The 16,021-nt window shown below is 42.0% G+C and overlaps 1 protein-coding gene across 2 annotated transcripts in view; it reads left to right on the top strand.

The window, feature by feature from the left end:
* Positions 1-16,021, top strand: part of GSTO2 (glutathione S-transferase omega 2) — a 30,572-nt gene that overhangs the window by 10,683 nt on the left and 3,868 nt on the right. The window contains exon 5 of one of the 2 annotated variants that reach the window (XM_023206582.3): positions 854-955. The exons of the other annotated variant lie outside the window; for it this stretch is intronic. Within the exon in view, the coding sequence (XP_023062350.1) occupies positions 854-955 (102 nt within the window). The remainder of the gene's footprint in view (positions 1-853; positions 956-16,021) is intronic. 2 annotated transcript variants of the gene reach the window in all.

Genomic DNA, 16,021 nt, shown 5'->3' with positions numbered 1-16,021 from the left:
CTGCCACCTCTGCCTCCTGGGTTCAAGCAATTCTCCTGCCTCAGCCTCCTAAGTAGCTGGGATTACAGGCGCGTGCCACCACACCCAGCTAATTTTTGTATTTTTAGTAGAGATGGGGTTTCACCATATTGGCCAAGCTGGTCTTGAATCCTGACCTCGAGTGATCTGCCTGCCTCGGCCCCGCAAAGTGCTAGGATTACAGACATGAGCCACTGCGCCTGGCCAGTGATGCTCTTTAGAGGCATAAGAGTGCCTGCTGCCCAGGAAACGTGAAGAATAGATAAATAGTGGCAGATTTGATAATGAAAGAAAAAAGAATGGAGAAACTTTAAGATGGCGTCTTTGAAAAGATGGCGTTTTTTAAAAACCTCAGTAAGATTAACAGCTGACATATATCAAGCACTTATGATGTGCCAGGCACTGTCCTAATTACTTTGTAGGCGCTAACTCATTTAATCCAACTGCCCTTTAAAGTGGGTACTGCTATTGTATCCATTTTTCAGATGGGAACACTGAGGCTTAGAGAGGTTGAGTGTCCCACCTAAGAATATATAGCATGGAAGCAGCTGATCAAGTAAGGAGCACTAGAGAAAGCCTCCTAAAGCACCCTGTTTTCCCAGGGCACTGTGAGAAACAGATTCCTACTTCTCATTAGGAATCCGGGATATGTCCGGGATATGACATTATCCCGGAACCACAGACATAACTTAGTGCCCCTCACAGGGAGCTGGGGGTCGGATGTGGGTGTTGCCCTGTTAGGCTGGAGTTATAAAGCTTTGCTGCCTTTTCAAGCACAGCAGGAACTGGAAGTTTCCACAGACTTCTCCACTGAGAACCTGTGTCCTCTGATTAGGTCCCACATTTGACCAAGGAGTGCCTGGTAGCGTTGAGATGTGGGAGAGAATGCACTGATCTGAAGGCAGCCCTGCGTCAGGAATTCTGCAACCTGGAAGAGGTACAAAAAGGGGTCCCTCTCCTGGTCAGCTACAATGGAGGAAGCCAGGCAGGTTGCTAACCTGGTCACTCTGACACTGGCCTTCACAGGCTTATTCTTTCTGCCTTTGATAAGTCAGACTTCTGATCATCTGATTGCATGTTTGCCGTCCTCTAACGTGCTCTGGACTTATTCTGGAAAATCTGATGAGGAGTTGGGGAGGACGTGCCATGAATTGCTTCCTTTCCCAGAGTCACCCCATCTTTCTGAGTATCTCTGCATGGCTTCTGTAGCTTCTGCCAATGAGGTCAAGGTCTGTAAAGGTTAGGGATTGTCTTTGGCTGCTGGAGTCTAACTACTGTAAATTCATGTTGTAAGAGTTTACTGTCTCATGTAACATTCTCTCACATATTATAACGGTTTATTCTCACATATATGGTGGCTCACACCTGTGATCCCAGCACTTGGGGAGGCTGAAGCAGGAGGATCACTTGAGCCCCAGGAGTTTATGACCAGCCTAGGCAACATAGCAAGACCCCTCCTCTACAAAAATAATTTAAAAAATTAGCCAGGCATAACAATGCATAGCTGTAGTCCCAGTTACTTAGGAGGCTGAGGCAGGAGGATTGCTTGAGTCTGGGAGGTCAAGGCTACAGTCAGCCATGACTACACCACTGCACTCTAGCCTGGGTGACAGAGTAAGAAAGACTGACTCAAAAGAAAAAAAAAAAAAAAAGCCAGAGCTAGGCAGTTCAGGCCTATTTTGATGGCTTCTTTATGACATTGTCAGGAACTGAAGTTCTTTCTCTTGTGAAAAATCTTGTGACTAGAGAATTTATGGTCTTTATTTTAAAGATCAGCTGAATGGACCCCATCATGCCTGGTTACCCTCTCACAGGTAGACAGATACTGGACCAGGGAAAGGAGCTGGGGGAAAAAACCCTTTGAATTCAAATATACAGTAATTGAAACATTTTCATCAGTTTCCCTCCTACCTCCCTTTGGATGATGGATGAACTTTTTAAATTATGATGAAAGTATAGGGTTATGATGAAGATACAGTTCTTCAATCGGGAGTCTTTTCCAGGGCAGGTGAACCAGTATTTTGTGCCATGAATCATGCTGCAGATACTTTGCATACATCATCTCATTGAATCTTTCCAACAACCTTTTCAGGTACAAATGGTACTAGTCCTGTTTTGCAAATTGGAGTGGGCTCTTTGTAAAGGCTCAGAACTATGTACTAGGAATAAAAAATATTCAAGACCTTCAAGGGGCTCAAAGCCTGGATGGGGAGATAGGCTGTTAAGCCCATTTAAAACCTGGGTGTGTTGAGTGCTAGGCTGGAGACATGCATACGAGAAGGCTGGTCTGTGGGGGTAGATAATGCCTCTGTTGACTCTTAGGATGAATTAGAGGCACAAGGGCGAGAGCCCGGTGTGTTTGGCAAACGGTAACCAGTGAGGGGTTGCCAGTGAGGGAGTGATTGGTAAGAGGCGAATGTGGAGGGTGGACAAGAGTCAGACACTGAAAGGCCTTTTCCACTGTGCCCGCGGATTTGTACTTTATTTCAGAGTTGATGGTGAGTAATTGAAGCCTGTCAAGCAGGAGAGTGTTGTACTCCTTCATGCCTTTAAAAGTATTCAGCCCATCGCTTGCACCCAGGATGGGGAGGTTGCCGTGAGCCAGGACTGTGCCACTGCACTCCAGCCTGGGCAACACAGTGGATACTCTGTTTCCAAAAAAAAAAAAAAAAAAAAAGAAATAAAGAAAATAAAAAGTATTCAGCTCAGCTGAGCACAGTGGCTCAAGCCTGTAATCCCAGCACTTTGAGAAGCCAAGGTGGGAGAATCACTTGAGCCCAGAAGTTTGAGACCACGCTGGTCAACGTGGCGAAACTCCATCTCTTTAAAAATACAAAATGTTGCCCATGCCTATGTCCTGAATGGTACTACCTAGGTTTTCTTCTAGGGTTTTTATGGTATTAGGTCTAACATTTAAGTCTCTAATCCATCTTGAATTAATTTTCGTATAAGGAGTAAGGAAAGGATCCAGTTTCAGCTTTCTACTTATGGCTAGCCAATTTTCCCAGTACCATTTATTAAATAGGGAATGCTTTCCCCATTTCTTGTTTCTCTCAGGTTTGTCAAAGATCAGATGGCTGTAGATGTGTGGTATTATTTCTGAGGACTCTGTTCTGTTCCATTGGTCTATATCTCTGTTTTGGTACCAGTACCATGCTGTTTTGGTTACTGTAGGACTTCATGTCTAAAACACCAAAAGCAACGGCAGCAAAAGCCAAAATTGACAAATGGGATCTAATTAAACTAAAGAGCTTCTGCACAGCAAAAGAAACTACCATCAGAGTGAACAGACAACCTACAGAATGGGAGAAAATTTTTGCAATCTACTCATCTGACAAAGGGCTCATTTCCAGAACCTACAAAGAACTCAAACAAATTTACAAGAAAAAAACAAACAACCCCATCAAAAAGTGGGCAAAGGATATGACCAGACATTTCTCAAAAGAAGACATTCATACAGCCAACAGACACATGAAAAAATGCTCATCATCACTGGCCATCAGAGAAATGCAAATCAAAACCACAATGAGATACCATCTCACACCAGTTAGAATGGCAATCATTAAAAACTCAGGAAACAATAGGTGCTGGAGAGGATGTGGAGAAATAGGAACACTTTTACACTGTTGGTGGGATTGTAAACTAGTTCAACCATTATGGAAAACAGTGTGGCGATTCCTCAAGGATCTAGAACTAGATGTACCATATGACCCAGCCATCCCACTACTGGGTATATACCCAAAGGATCATAAATCATGCTGCTGTAAAGACACATGCACACGTATGTTTTTTGCGGCACTATTCACAATAGCAAAGACTTGGAATCAACCCCAATGTCCATCAGTGACAGACTGGATTAAGAAAATGTAGCACATATACACCATGGAATACTATGCAGCCATAAAAATGGATGAGTTTGTGTCCTTTGTAGGGACATGGATGCAGCTGGAAACCATCATTCTTAGCAAACTGTCACAAGAACAGAAAACCAAACACCGCATGTTCTCACTCATAGGTGGGGACGGAACAATGAGATCACTTGGACTCGGGAAGGGGAACATCACACACCGGGGCCTATCATGGGGAGGAGGGAGGGGGGAGGGATTGCATTGGGAGTTATACCTGATGTAAATGATGAGTTGATGGGTGCTGATGAGTTGATGGGTGCAGCACACCAACATGGCACAAGTATACATATGTAACAAACCTGCACGTTATGCACAGTACCCTAGAACTTAAATTATAATAATAAAAAAAAAAGGAAAAAAAAATACAAAATGTTAGCTTGGCGTGGTGGCTTATCCCTGTAGTCCTATGTACTTGGGAGGCTGAGGTGAGAGGATCACTGGAGCCTAGGAGGTTGAAGCTACAGTGAGCTATAATTGCACCACCGCACTCAAGCCTGGACAACACAGTGAAACCCTATCTCAAAAAAAAAAAAAAAAAAAAGAAGAAGAAGAAGAAGTTCAGCTTAGCAAGAGTGTAGAGGATGGATTAGAGTGGCCAAGAGCAGGGACTGGGAAGGGACAAAGAGGACCCCACTAAAGGTGGTTAGAGAGGGAGGTTTAATTAGAGAGATTTTGAGGGACTAAGATGAGATGAAATCTGAGGAAGGAGTAGGAGTTACCGAGGATGATTTCCAAGTTTGTGGCTGGTAAATGTGATGCTTTTCACTCAGAGTTTGAGGGAGGACACATTTTGTCAAATTTGAGGTGTTGATGGGATATTCATATGTGGGCAGAGCTTAGAAGAGCAACGTATGGTCTCTACTGGACCTTTGGAATGGTTTTATGGGCTAGGAGCTTTAACCAGAGAGTTTAGGAATGTCGTCAGCGGTGTGGTGATAAATGTTTAACAATCAATTTTCTCTTAAAAGAGACAGAAAAAGAAAAAGCACTGATTTATAGCATTTGCTGATTTGGGTGGTGTAAATACTTCCGCCAAGGCTAATTTTGAGCTACCAATGTGCTATCTCTAAACTCAAGAGCTGGCAAAAGATATGGGCAGTTCCAGCATGTCAATGAATAAGAAATTTCACTTTATCTTCAATAACTGAGCCTCAGAAACACCATTGTTAACCAGCCTCTGTATAGGTAGCTTTCACTAACCAGCCTCGGTGTAGGTAGCTTTCACTGATGCTATTTAAGGAACACTGGGTATTCCACATTGTCCTAACAGGTTTGAATGTGGTTTTGTCCCATAGACTGTTAGCAATAATTGTAACTATGGCTGAGCATGGTGGCTCACGTTTGTGATCCAGGCACTTTGGGAGGCCAAGGAGGGAGGATCACTTGAGGCCAGGAATTCAAGACCAGCCTGGGCAACACAGTGAGACCATGTCTTTACTAAAAATAAAAAAAAAGTAGCTAGTCATGGTGGCATGTGTAGTCCCAGCTTCTCTAGAGGCTGAGGCAGGAGCATCTCTTGAACCCAGGAGTTTGAGCTTGCAATGAACTATGATCATGCCACTGCACTCCAGCCTGGGTGACATAGCAAGACCCTGTCTCAAAAACAAAAACAAATACAAACAAACAAACAAACAAACAAAGAATTGTAACTACAATGTAGGAAATACTGAAATCTGAAAACATGACCAATGAACTTGAATTATGTGATCTGTTCCTTTAAATGCCAATATATTTATTCTAGGAGATTCTAGTGAAATTGAAATTTGTCAGAATAATTCTAATGGAGAAGATCCCCTGATTTATGCAACTCTTTCACATGGTTTTGCAAAATCAGGATTTTTTGTGAGCTAAAAATATATTAAATACTCATTGTCTTTCTGAGTGATAAGCAAGCCAAGATTTCATGTATAATCTTCTGCTATGTTATCCTCAAACAAAAGGTCAGTTCACCTTTTGTAGCCTTAAACTCTGACGCTTTCTTCTTTTGAAATAACTGCCTTGTCTAACTTTTTAAGTTTTGTGTTTTTTTCCTCTTGTTTTTTGTTTGTTTGTTTGTTTGTTTTTTAAATCTGGTTTCAGGTGGGTTCCGTGGCTCATGTCCCAGCACTTTGGGAGGCTGAAACGGGCAGATCATTTGAGCCCAGGAGTCCAAGACAAGACTGGACAACATGGCAAAGCCTTGTCTCTACAAAAAATACAAAAATTAGCTGGATGTGGTGATGCACACCTGTGGTCCCTGCTACTTGGGAGGCTGAGGTGGGAAGATCACTTGAGTCCAGGAGGTCAGGGCTGCTGTGAGCTTTGATCATGCCACTGCACTCCAGCCTGGGTGACGGAGTGAGACTTTGTCTCAAAGAAAAAAAAAATTAAGTTCCATCAAAATCAAATATTTATTGTGCTTGTTATATAACAACATTTTTCTCTATTATCTTTTATAACTCTTTGAGATGTATTACTGCCACTTTTATTATCAAACTAGCAGCCTGCTCACTGGCTTTCCTGTTCTGAACATTGGCATGAGTTTTAAAACTACGACACTTGTCTTGTCTTGCTGCACTTTATGTCTTCATGCAGATTTTCTAGCCTTTACTGAATCATTAATCTAAGCAGCACATATTTTTTAGTTTTATTCTTCTTCAGGTATTGATTTCCCATTTCTGAATGGGACTTGAGCCAGGCTTCATTTGATCTTTGTGGATTTGAATGTGGCAGGACCTCTTGGTGTCACTTTTCGTCTGTGCCTTCCAAAAATATTTTCATTATGAAAGTAGTCAAATCAAGTCCAAGTGCAGTGAAAGGTAGGATTTGGTCATATTTCCTTGAGGCTTTGGAGTTTTGCTTTAAATCTAGCAAGTGTTCATGGCTTATGAATTGGTTCTGCACGCTATTGCTTAGTCCTTTCTTCATCATCATCAGAGCTCCATAAAGGACAGCAGGGAGGGGACAACATAAATAATGCTGAAATAGCCCTGAGGGATGAGACCTGGCCCAGCAACTGAAGCTTTTGTCTGCCGGCGGCCACAGGGCACTTTATGATTTTGCTTCTTGTCATCCAACCACCTGCCTTGGGGTGCTTCACTTTGCATTTCCATGCAGAGTTTCCCGCATTGCCAAATTTGATTGCATGCCTTATGTGTAGCACTTTGCATGAGGTGGAATTTGCATAAATTATGTGTGTATCACCCAGGAGCATCTGTAGTTAAATACTTTATTGATTCTAAATGTCACCCATAATCTTAATTTTTTAATTCTTTTCTTTTCTTTTCCTCTTTTAGAGATGGGGGTCTCTCTCTGTTGCCCAGGTTGAAGTGCAGTGGCACAGTCATGGCTCACTGTCGTCCTGAGCTCCTGGGCTCCAGCAGTACTTCCACCTCAGCCTCCCGAGTAGCTGGGATTACAGGCTCAAGCCACCGAGCCAGCCTCCATTATCTTAATTATTATTATTATTATTTTTTTTTTGAGTCAGGGTCTCACTCTGTCACCCAGGCTGGAGTGCAGTGGCACAATCACGGCTCACTGCAGCCTCAACCTCCTGGGCTCAAGTGATTCTCTCACCTCAACCTCCCGAGTAGCTGGGATCACAGGTTCAGGCCACCATGCCCAACTGTTTTGTTTTTGTTTTTGTTTGTTTTAATTTTTTGTAGAGACGAGGTCTCACTGTGTTGCTCAGGCTGGTCTTGAACTCCTAGGCTCAAGTGATCCTCCCACTTCAGCCTCCCAAAGTGCTATGATCACAGGCATGAGTCACTGTACTTGGTAATCTTAATTTTTAGTCTGTCCTTTCTTCTCATCAAAAAAGACATTTATTCAAGTTAGATTATATTGTCTTGGTTTAGTTTTGCTTTTGCTCTTTCTTAATTTTTATTAATTTCCAGTGGCAAAATTATTTATATATTGTTTAATTGTTTCTCCTTTGATAGCACCAGGAAAGGAAGGCAAAAAAGTTTATACCTGGTTAATTCGTCACTGAAGACAATTTTCTGTATCCTTTTATATATGGCAGACTACAGGCTAAATTTTTTATCTGAGTTAACATGTCTATGAACTAAATTGATTATTACTAGCTATTTTTAATAACAACGTTGAGATATAATTCATATGCCACAAAATTCACCCTTTTCAAGTGTACAATTCACTGGCTTTTAGTATACTAAGAGAGTTGTGCAACTATCACCACTATTTAATTTCAGAGCGTTTTTTTATCATCCCCCAGAGAAACTACTCACTCGTAAGCTATCATTTTCCATTTCTTCTCAGTCCGCCTGGCCATACGCAGCCACTAATCTGCTTTCTGTCTCTATGGATTGACTTATTCTAGACACTTCATATAACTGGAATCATACAACATGTAGCATTTCATGAGCTATTTTCACAAAGTTCTTAAGGTTTATCCTTCATTCTTTTTTATGGCTAAATAATATTCCGTGTGTGAATACACACATTTTGTTTATCCACATCTGGGAAGGTTCCACTCTTAGAACCAATATGCATAATGTTGTTGTTAACACTGTGCAGGTTTTTGCATGAACATACGTTGTGATTTCTCTTGGATTTGCTAGCTGATTTAGCATGTTTACTAATATACCGTTTTAGTTGTAACCACCATTCTTTCACCTTGGGAACGGGTTATCCCTGACTCAGGATGCCTGGTTAAGTGTATTAGTGCTGTTGCTAGTTCAGTTACTTCATTCATCATCCAATTCATACAGCTGCTTTCTAGATAAACTAATATTTGCTGTACTTCTTTCAATAGCCTTCTGATATACCCTTTCCCATCACATAAATAATAGAATAATAATTATTCTTATTATTTAAAAATTAATTTTACTCTTCTCCAATTATAAAGTAGTACTTGTTCATTAGAGAGAATTTGGAAAATACAGGAAAACATAGAAACTAAGGGAAAAAAATATAATCCCACTACCAGAAACAACCACTGCTACAATCTTGGGGACTTTTTTGTTTTTGTTTTCTGTCCTTTTCTATTATGTATATTTTATGTAGTTGAAACTTGATTACTATTATGATGTAAATATTTCCTAGACCCCCTGCCATTTTATTTTGAGACAGGGTTTTACTCTGTTGTCAGGCTGGAATGCAGGGTGCAATCACGGCTCACTGCATCGTCGAACTCCTGAGCTCAAGGGGGCCTCCCAACTCAGCCTCCTGAGTAGCCAGGACTACAGGCGTGTGCTACTGTGCCTAGCTAGTTTTCTATTTAACTTTTGTAGAGACAGGGTCTCCCTCTGTTGCCCAGGCTGGTGTCAAACTCCTGGACTCAAATGACCCACCTGTCTTGGCCTCCCAAAATGTTGGGATTACAGGTGTGAGCCACCACACCTGGCCAATTTTTATGAACGCTATAAATGCTTATTTACATGTATAAGAGTGTTTCTTAGAGCAGCAGCATTATTTGTGATGATGACAAATTAGGAAACAATATTCATTAGATGGTGAGTGGTTAAGCAAATCATGTCTGTCTTGTGGAATTCTGTGGAATGGCTGAAAATGAATGAGGTAAATCTGTGTACTGACATTAAAAGATTGCCTAGAAATATTAAATGAATCACACAGTAATACAGCTGGTATGATCCCATTTTAGTAGAAGAAAACAAAACTGAACCATGCAGGTGTGCATATACATGTAAATAAATGGCTAGAAAAGGATCTAGAGAGAAACACATCCACCTCCTAGTAGTGTCTCACACTGGGAAGGGGACTGATTAGAATTGGGGTGGGTAAGAAAAGTGGTTAAGGGCAGGGATGTAGAGGGAAGATTTTGCCTTTTACACTATTTTCTGTGTTTGATTTTTTTTAAATGATGGGAATATATTTCCGTATTAAATATGTAATCTTTAAAAAAAGTAGAAAAAACACTTTTTTTTTTTTTGAGATGGATTCTTGCTCTGTCACCCAGGCTGGAGTGCAGTGGTGCAATTAGGAGTGTTTAGATGGTTTTCAGTCCTTTACTGTTTTGAACGGTGCTACAGGGAACATCAGCTTCTTTGCCTAAGAAGCATTTTCTGTATTTTAGAATATGTTCTTAAGCTGGACTCTCAGGAGTGGAATGACCAGATCAAAGGGTATAATGAGCACATTGGAGGCTTGGGCTGTATTTCACTAAATTGCTTCTCAGAAGACTTGTGTTGTTTGCCCCTCACCAGCAGTATGTGAAAATGCTCTTTGCCTTATCTCCTTTTCACTAGGGGGAGAGTTCATTAAAAAAGATATTTGTTTGTTGAATAATATTTGCTGTGGAGATACACTGTAGCTCCTCATTGTTGACTTAATGCATATTCTTTGATTGCCAGGGAAGTGGAAGGTTTTCCCTGAAGTATGTCATCTCTTGCTCCTGGTCTTGTAAAATTTGTCTGTTCAGTTCAGGGGCTTTGCCTGTCTGGCCATCTGAATCTTACTAATTTTCCTTGTTGATTTGTAAAAGTTCCTTTTAAAGCGTTCCTTGTATAGAAAAGATATTTGGCTGGTTTTAAAACACATTTTTGTTTTCTTTTGACTTTTAATTTGGCTTATATATTTTTGCATATGGAAGTACAGCATCTGAAAGTATTATGCTGTAAGGCTTTCCTGCTATGATTTCCTCCACAGTTTTATGTGTAGGAAGTCCTCTCCCCACTTCAGAGACTTGATAAATATTCATTTATATTTTCTTCCACCACCAATCACTTTACAGACATTTGACTGGTCAAGCATTACCCTCCTAGCTTTTCCCCCACACTATCTTACAAATATATTGTGATTTGTTTTAGTTTTTGTTTTTGAGACAGGGTCTCACTCTGTCACCCAGGCTGGAGTGCAGTGGCATGATCACGGCTCACTGCAGCCTTGACCTCCTGGGCTCAGGTGATCTTTCTACCTTAGCCTCCTGAGTGTCTAGGACTACAGGCACCACCATGCCTGGCTAGTTTTGTGTATTTTTTGTAGAGACGGGATTTCTCCGACCGTCCGAGACTGGTCTCGAACTTCTGGGTTCAAGCGATCCTTCCACCTTGGTCTCCCAAAGTAGTAGGATTAAAGGTGTGAACCACCACACCCAGCCCTGGAAATATATTTTGAAGATAAGAATTAAGCTCATTAAAAGGATGCCAGCATAGAATTTTCAGAGTGGTCCTTTAATCCCCAAATTTTAACAAGTTGTATTCTGCACCTTCATGGAGAATCGAGGTCATAACTGATGGGCAGCAGGAGGAGCATGTTCTGTTGCAGGTCCTGCCTCTAAGTCTCCTTCCCACAGGAGAAAATGGTCTTAAATATGTCCTAGGTTTGTTCCACACCCTAGGTTTGTTTAATAGGGAACTGGTTCATCACAGAGTTAGCTCAGCCTCAGCTATATCATTTTAGCAGGGATCTGAGATTTGAAATCTTAAGAACCTCCATTTATCTTTTATGAACTCAAAACATTTCTGCCCTGCAAAAGATTTGAATAGACATTTCTCAAAAGAAGACACATAAATGGCAAACAGACATATGAAAAGGTGCTCAGCATCATTGATCATCAGAGAAATGCAAATCAAAACTACAATGAGATATCATCTCACCCCAGTTAAAATGGCTTCTATTAAAAAGACAGGCAATGTCAAATGCTGTTAAGGATGTGGAGAAAAGGGAACCCTCATACACTGGGGCGGGAATGTAAATTAGTATAACCACTAGGGAGAACAGTTTGGAGGTTCCTCAAAACACTAAAAATTGAGCTACCATATGATCCAGCAATCCCACTGCTGAGTACACACCCAAAAGAAAGGAAATCAGTATATCAAAGAGATACCTGGACTCTTATGTTTGTTGCAGCACTGTTTACAATAGCTAAGATTTGAAAGCAACCTAAGTGTCCATGAATAGAGGAATGGATGAAGAAAATGTGGTACAGGTGGAGTGTGGTGGCTCACTCCTGTAATCCCAGTACTTTGGCAGGCCGAGGCTAGCGGATCACTTGAGGTCAGGAGTTTGAGACCAGCTTGGCCAACATGGTGAAACCCCATCTCTACTGAAAATACAAAAATAAGCTGGCATGGTGGTGCATGCCTGTAATCCCAGCTACTCAGGAGGCTTGAGGAGAATTGCTTGAACCTGGGAGGCAGAGGTTGCAGTGAGCTGAGATCACACCACTGCATTCCCGCTTGGGTGAAAGAGTGACACTCTGTCTCAAAGAAAACAAAACAAAACAAACAAACAAAAAACAAAGAAAGAAAAGAAAACGCAGTGCATACACACAATGGAGTACTATTCGGCCATAAAAAGAATGAGATCCTGTCATTTGCAACAACATGGATGGAACTGGAGATCATGTTAAGTGAAACAAAGCAGGCACAGAAAGACAAATATCACATGTTCTCACTTACTTGTGGAATCTAAAAATCAAAACAATTGAACTCATGAACAGAGAGAGTAGAAGGATAGTTACCAGAGGCTAGGAAGGGTAGCATGAGCTGGCAGGGAGGTGGGGATGGTTAATGGGTACAAAAAAACACAGAAAGAATGAATAAGACCTACTCTCTGATAGCACCACATGGTGACTATAGTCAATAATAACTGAATTGCACATTTAAAAATAATTTAAAGAGTGTAATTGGACTGTTAGTAATTCAAAGGATAAATGCTTGGGGGAGTGGATACCCCATTCTCCATAATGTGCTTATTTCACACTGCATGCCTGGACCAAAATATCTCATGTACCCCATAAATATATGCACCTACTATGTGCCCACAAAAAATAAAAATATTAATAAAAGACTTCTGCCTTGGAGTTGAGTACTTTTCCGCTGCTTCTGGAAAAGGGCCAGTATTGCTGATGTACTGGTGTGTTGCTGTGTGTCTTTTCAGGGGCCACAGAGGGTGGAGGACGGCTTCTGCTTTTTTGGGGGCAGAGAGTAGGGGATGGCTTCTGCATTTTCAGAACGATTTTAATGAGAAAAAACTCTTCCTCCTCCAGCAAGTACAGCAGACCCCTGGGAGCCACCATACTGTTTCGGGATTGGGGGCCCGGGATTTCTTGGCAATGAAGGTGAGGTGGCCGCTTCAATGTTTGAAGCTCAGTTTTTGAGGCTGAACCAAAGAGTTGAAGACTGGAGCTTTCTCGAATGCCTGGTTTGGAGATCTCTGGGATTCGCTTCTTTTAATGATCTTGCTTCTCTCGCAAAAACCTTGCGGATTTCTTCATCCTCCTGTTGAAAGGTGTTTGGGGAGCTGTGGCCGACGCGCTTCGCACTGATGGCCACCAGGGGGAGCCCCGCGCGCTTCCTCCTTCCCCTTGTGTTCCAGGGCGCACCTTAAAACGCTGACGTTCTCCTTCGTCCCTCTGGGGGCGCCCGAAGGGCCCTCGCAGAAGATGAGGTGCCTTTCCAGCGAGGCTTCTCGCGTGCAGGGCGTGGAAACAGTGCACCCCCGTCCTACCAAGCAGTCCCTTCCTCTTCATTTGCATTGCTCTCTCGTTACCCCCCATCGAGTCCGTAGTCTTATTTTTCAGTGAATTGGAGAACAGAAAATTTTAAAATAGATTTTTCTAATATTCCAGAAGGTCAAACACCTTTCTGCAAAATATCTAGCATGCTAAAGGTATTTTTACATGTAATTTTACATGTCTGGGGAAGGTACCATGTTTGCATTAGAAAGGAGCTCTTCTATTGTACTAAAGACTCCCAACAAACCTCTTGAACTCTTAAGCCTGAATTGAAAATGTGTCAATGTTTTCAAAAAATCTGAGGCCTGGAAGCTAGAGCCTCAGTTCCCTCCCCTGCCATTTGTAGAAGCCTTATAGGGGATATCTGGGGTCTTTGAAGAAAAACACTTTCTGAGAAGGCTATTTTGGAAAGACAGTGGTTCTGAAAGTGAGGAATGCCATTGTGAGGGAAGCTATTCAACAGTAAGAATGGCCAATATCTTTTTTTTTTTTTTGTCTTTTGAGACGGGGTCTTGCTGTATTTGTTGCCCAGGCTGCAGTGCAGTGATGTGATCATAGCTCACTGGAGTCTCGAACTCCTGGGCACCACTACACCCGGCTAACTTTTTTATTTTTTGTAGACACAAGGTCTCACTATGTGCCCCAGGCTGGTCTCGAACTCCTGGCCTCAAGAGCTCTTTCCACTTTGACCTTCCAAAGCACTGGGATTACAGGCATAAGCCACAGCGCCCAACCACCGATATCTTTTTTTTTTTCTTTTTTTGAGACAGGGTCTCACTCTGTCACCCACGCTGGAGTGCAGTGGCGTGATCACTGCTCACTTCAGCCTCTACCTCCCAGGCTCAGGTGGTCCTCCCACCTCAGCCTCCCAAGTAGCTGGGACTGCAGGTACACACCACGATGCCCAGTTAGTTTTCTTGTAGAGATGGGGTTTCACCATGTTGCCCAGGCTGGTTTCAAACTCCTGGCTCAAGCAATCTGTCCACCTCAGCCTCCCAAAGTGCTGGGATTACAGGCATGAGCCACCATGCCTGACTGTATCTTTATATGTGATATATAATCTGGTGGGAGAACTCAACATAGAATTCTTTAAAAGGACAGATTGGATATTAACATAACTACTGCTAAGTGGATCTAGATCTAACACCCATTTCTCATTCAATTTCTGATGATAAAACACTTAAGAAAGACAAGACATTGGAAGTTAAAAGACTGTCAGTTTATTTTGCCTCTGCCTCTATCCTAACATTTTTTCAGAGGAGTAAATGGAAGGGACTTGCTTTAAATTGAGTACAAGAAATAACTATTTTAGTAAAGTTGCCTGATCCGCTTATCAGTGGAATAAACCAGGAAGGAGAGAATTCTGATAAGCTTTCATCATGACTGTGTTGGAATGTCTCATCCCTCTGTCGGTTGCTTTGGCTTGAGCTTCTGATTCAGAGAGCATGAAAGAGTGAGACTAAGAAGGAAATTCTTCTCACAGAGAAGCTCAGAGCCCAGCCAATCCTTGGCTGCAGAGTAGGAGGAGCTTTCAGAGTTTGCGGGTTCCAAGTTTTTTTCTGTTACTTACATTTAAAGCTGGAACAGAAAGCCGAAAACCAGGAAGGAAAACAGTATCAAGATATCAAGTCATGGTATTCTTTTTCATTCTTACAGAAAAGAATTCACAAGAGACGAGGAAGCTCTTTTATTTTTATTTTGTTTTGTTTATTTATTTATTTTAAGATGGAGTCTCACCCTGTTGCCCAGGCTGGTCTCAAACTCCTGGGCTCAAGTGATCTGCCTGCTTTGGCCTCCCAAATTGCTGTGATTACAGGCGTGAGTCACTGCACCTGACCAGTTGTTTTTTTTTTTTTTTTTTTTTTGTAGACAAGGTCTTGCTCTGGAGTGCAGTGGCGTGCTCACTGCAGCCTTGACCTCCCAGCCTCAAGCGATCCTCCCACCTCAGCCTCCTTAGTAGCTAGGACTACAGGTGTCACCACCATGTCCAGCTAATTTTCGTATTGTTTGTAGAGACGGAGTTTCACCATGTTTCTCAGGCTGGTCTCAAACTCCTTGGCTCAAGCAATTTGAGAAAGCTTTTCATTAGAGTCTAAAAATACATATTTGAAATTGAATAACATAGGGTTGACACTAGTCTGGGAACTAGGAAAACATGATTTGTGTGTTAGTTCTGGTGTGATCCAGAGAGCCCCTTAACCTCCTTGGGACTGGGTTTCCTCTTCTGCATAGCAAGGCTCCCCTGTGCTTCCCCGTGGGAGACAAGAATCACATCACTGGCACGTTTTCCTCTCCCCTTTGGCTGCCAGGGAACTCAAGAGTCGAATTCAAGGCTTTATTGAAGGAACTCTGCAGGACCCAGGACATGATATCTTGATACTGTTTTCCTTCCTGGTTTTTTACCTTCTGTTCCAGTTTTCATATTCCCCAATTATAGCATTTTATTATTTTTCATATTTAGTATGTAGTGCACATTTTTACACTACACTTCTAATCCTTTGTGTAATGATCATGGTAGAAATAAATGGCGAAATGAGGAGGTCACACTTAGATGAGTTTCAGGGGCCCTTCCAGTCCCAATTTTCTAGGATTCTTAAGGGGAAAAAGTAATTTTACATGTCTGGAAGGTTCCAGGTTTGCACAGAAGGGAACTCTCCTATCGAGAGTCCTGAAGACT

Source organism: Piliocolobus tephrosceles, chromosome 9, assembly GCF_002776525.5.
Source record: "Piliocolobus tephrosceles isolate RC106 chromosome 9, ASM277652v3, whole genome shotgun sequence".
NCBI lineage: Eukaryota > Metazoa > Chordata > Mammalia > Primates > Cercopithecidae > Piliocolobus > Piliocolobus tephrosceles.
Note: the sequence above shows the minus strand (reverse complement) of the source record. Positions and strands in the feature narration are given on the sequence as shown.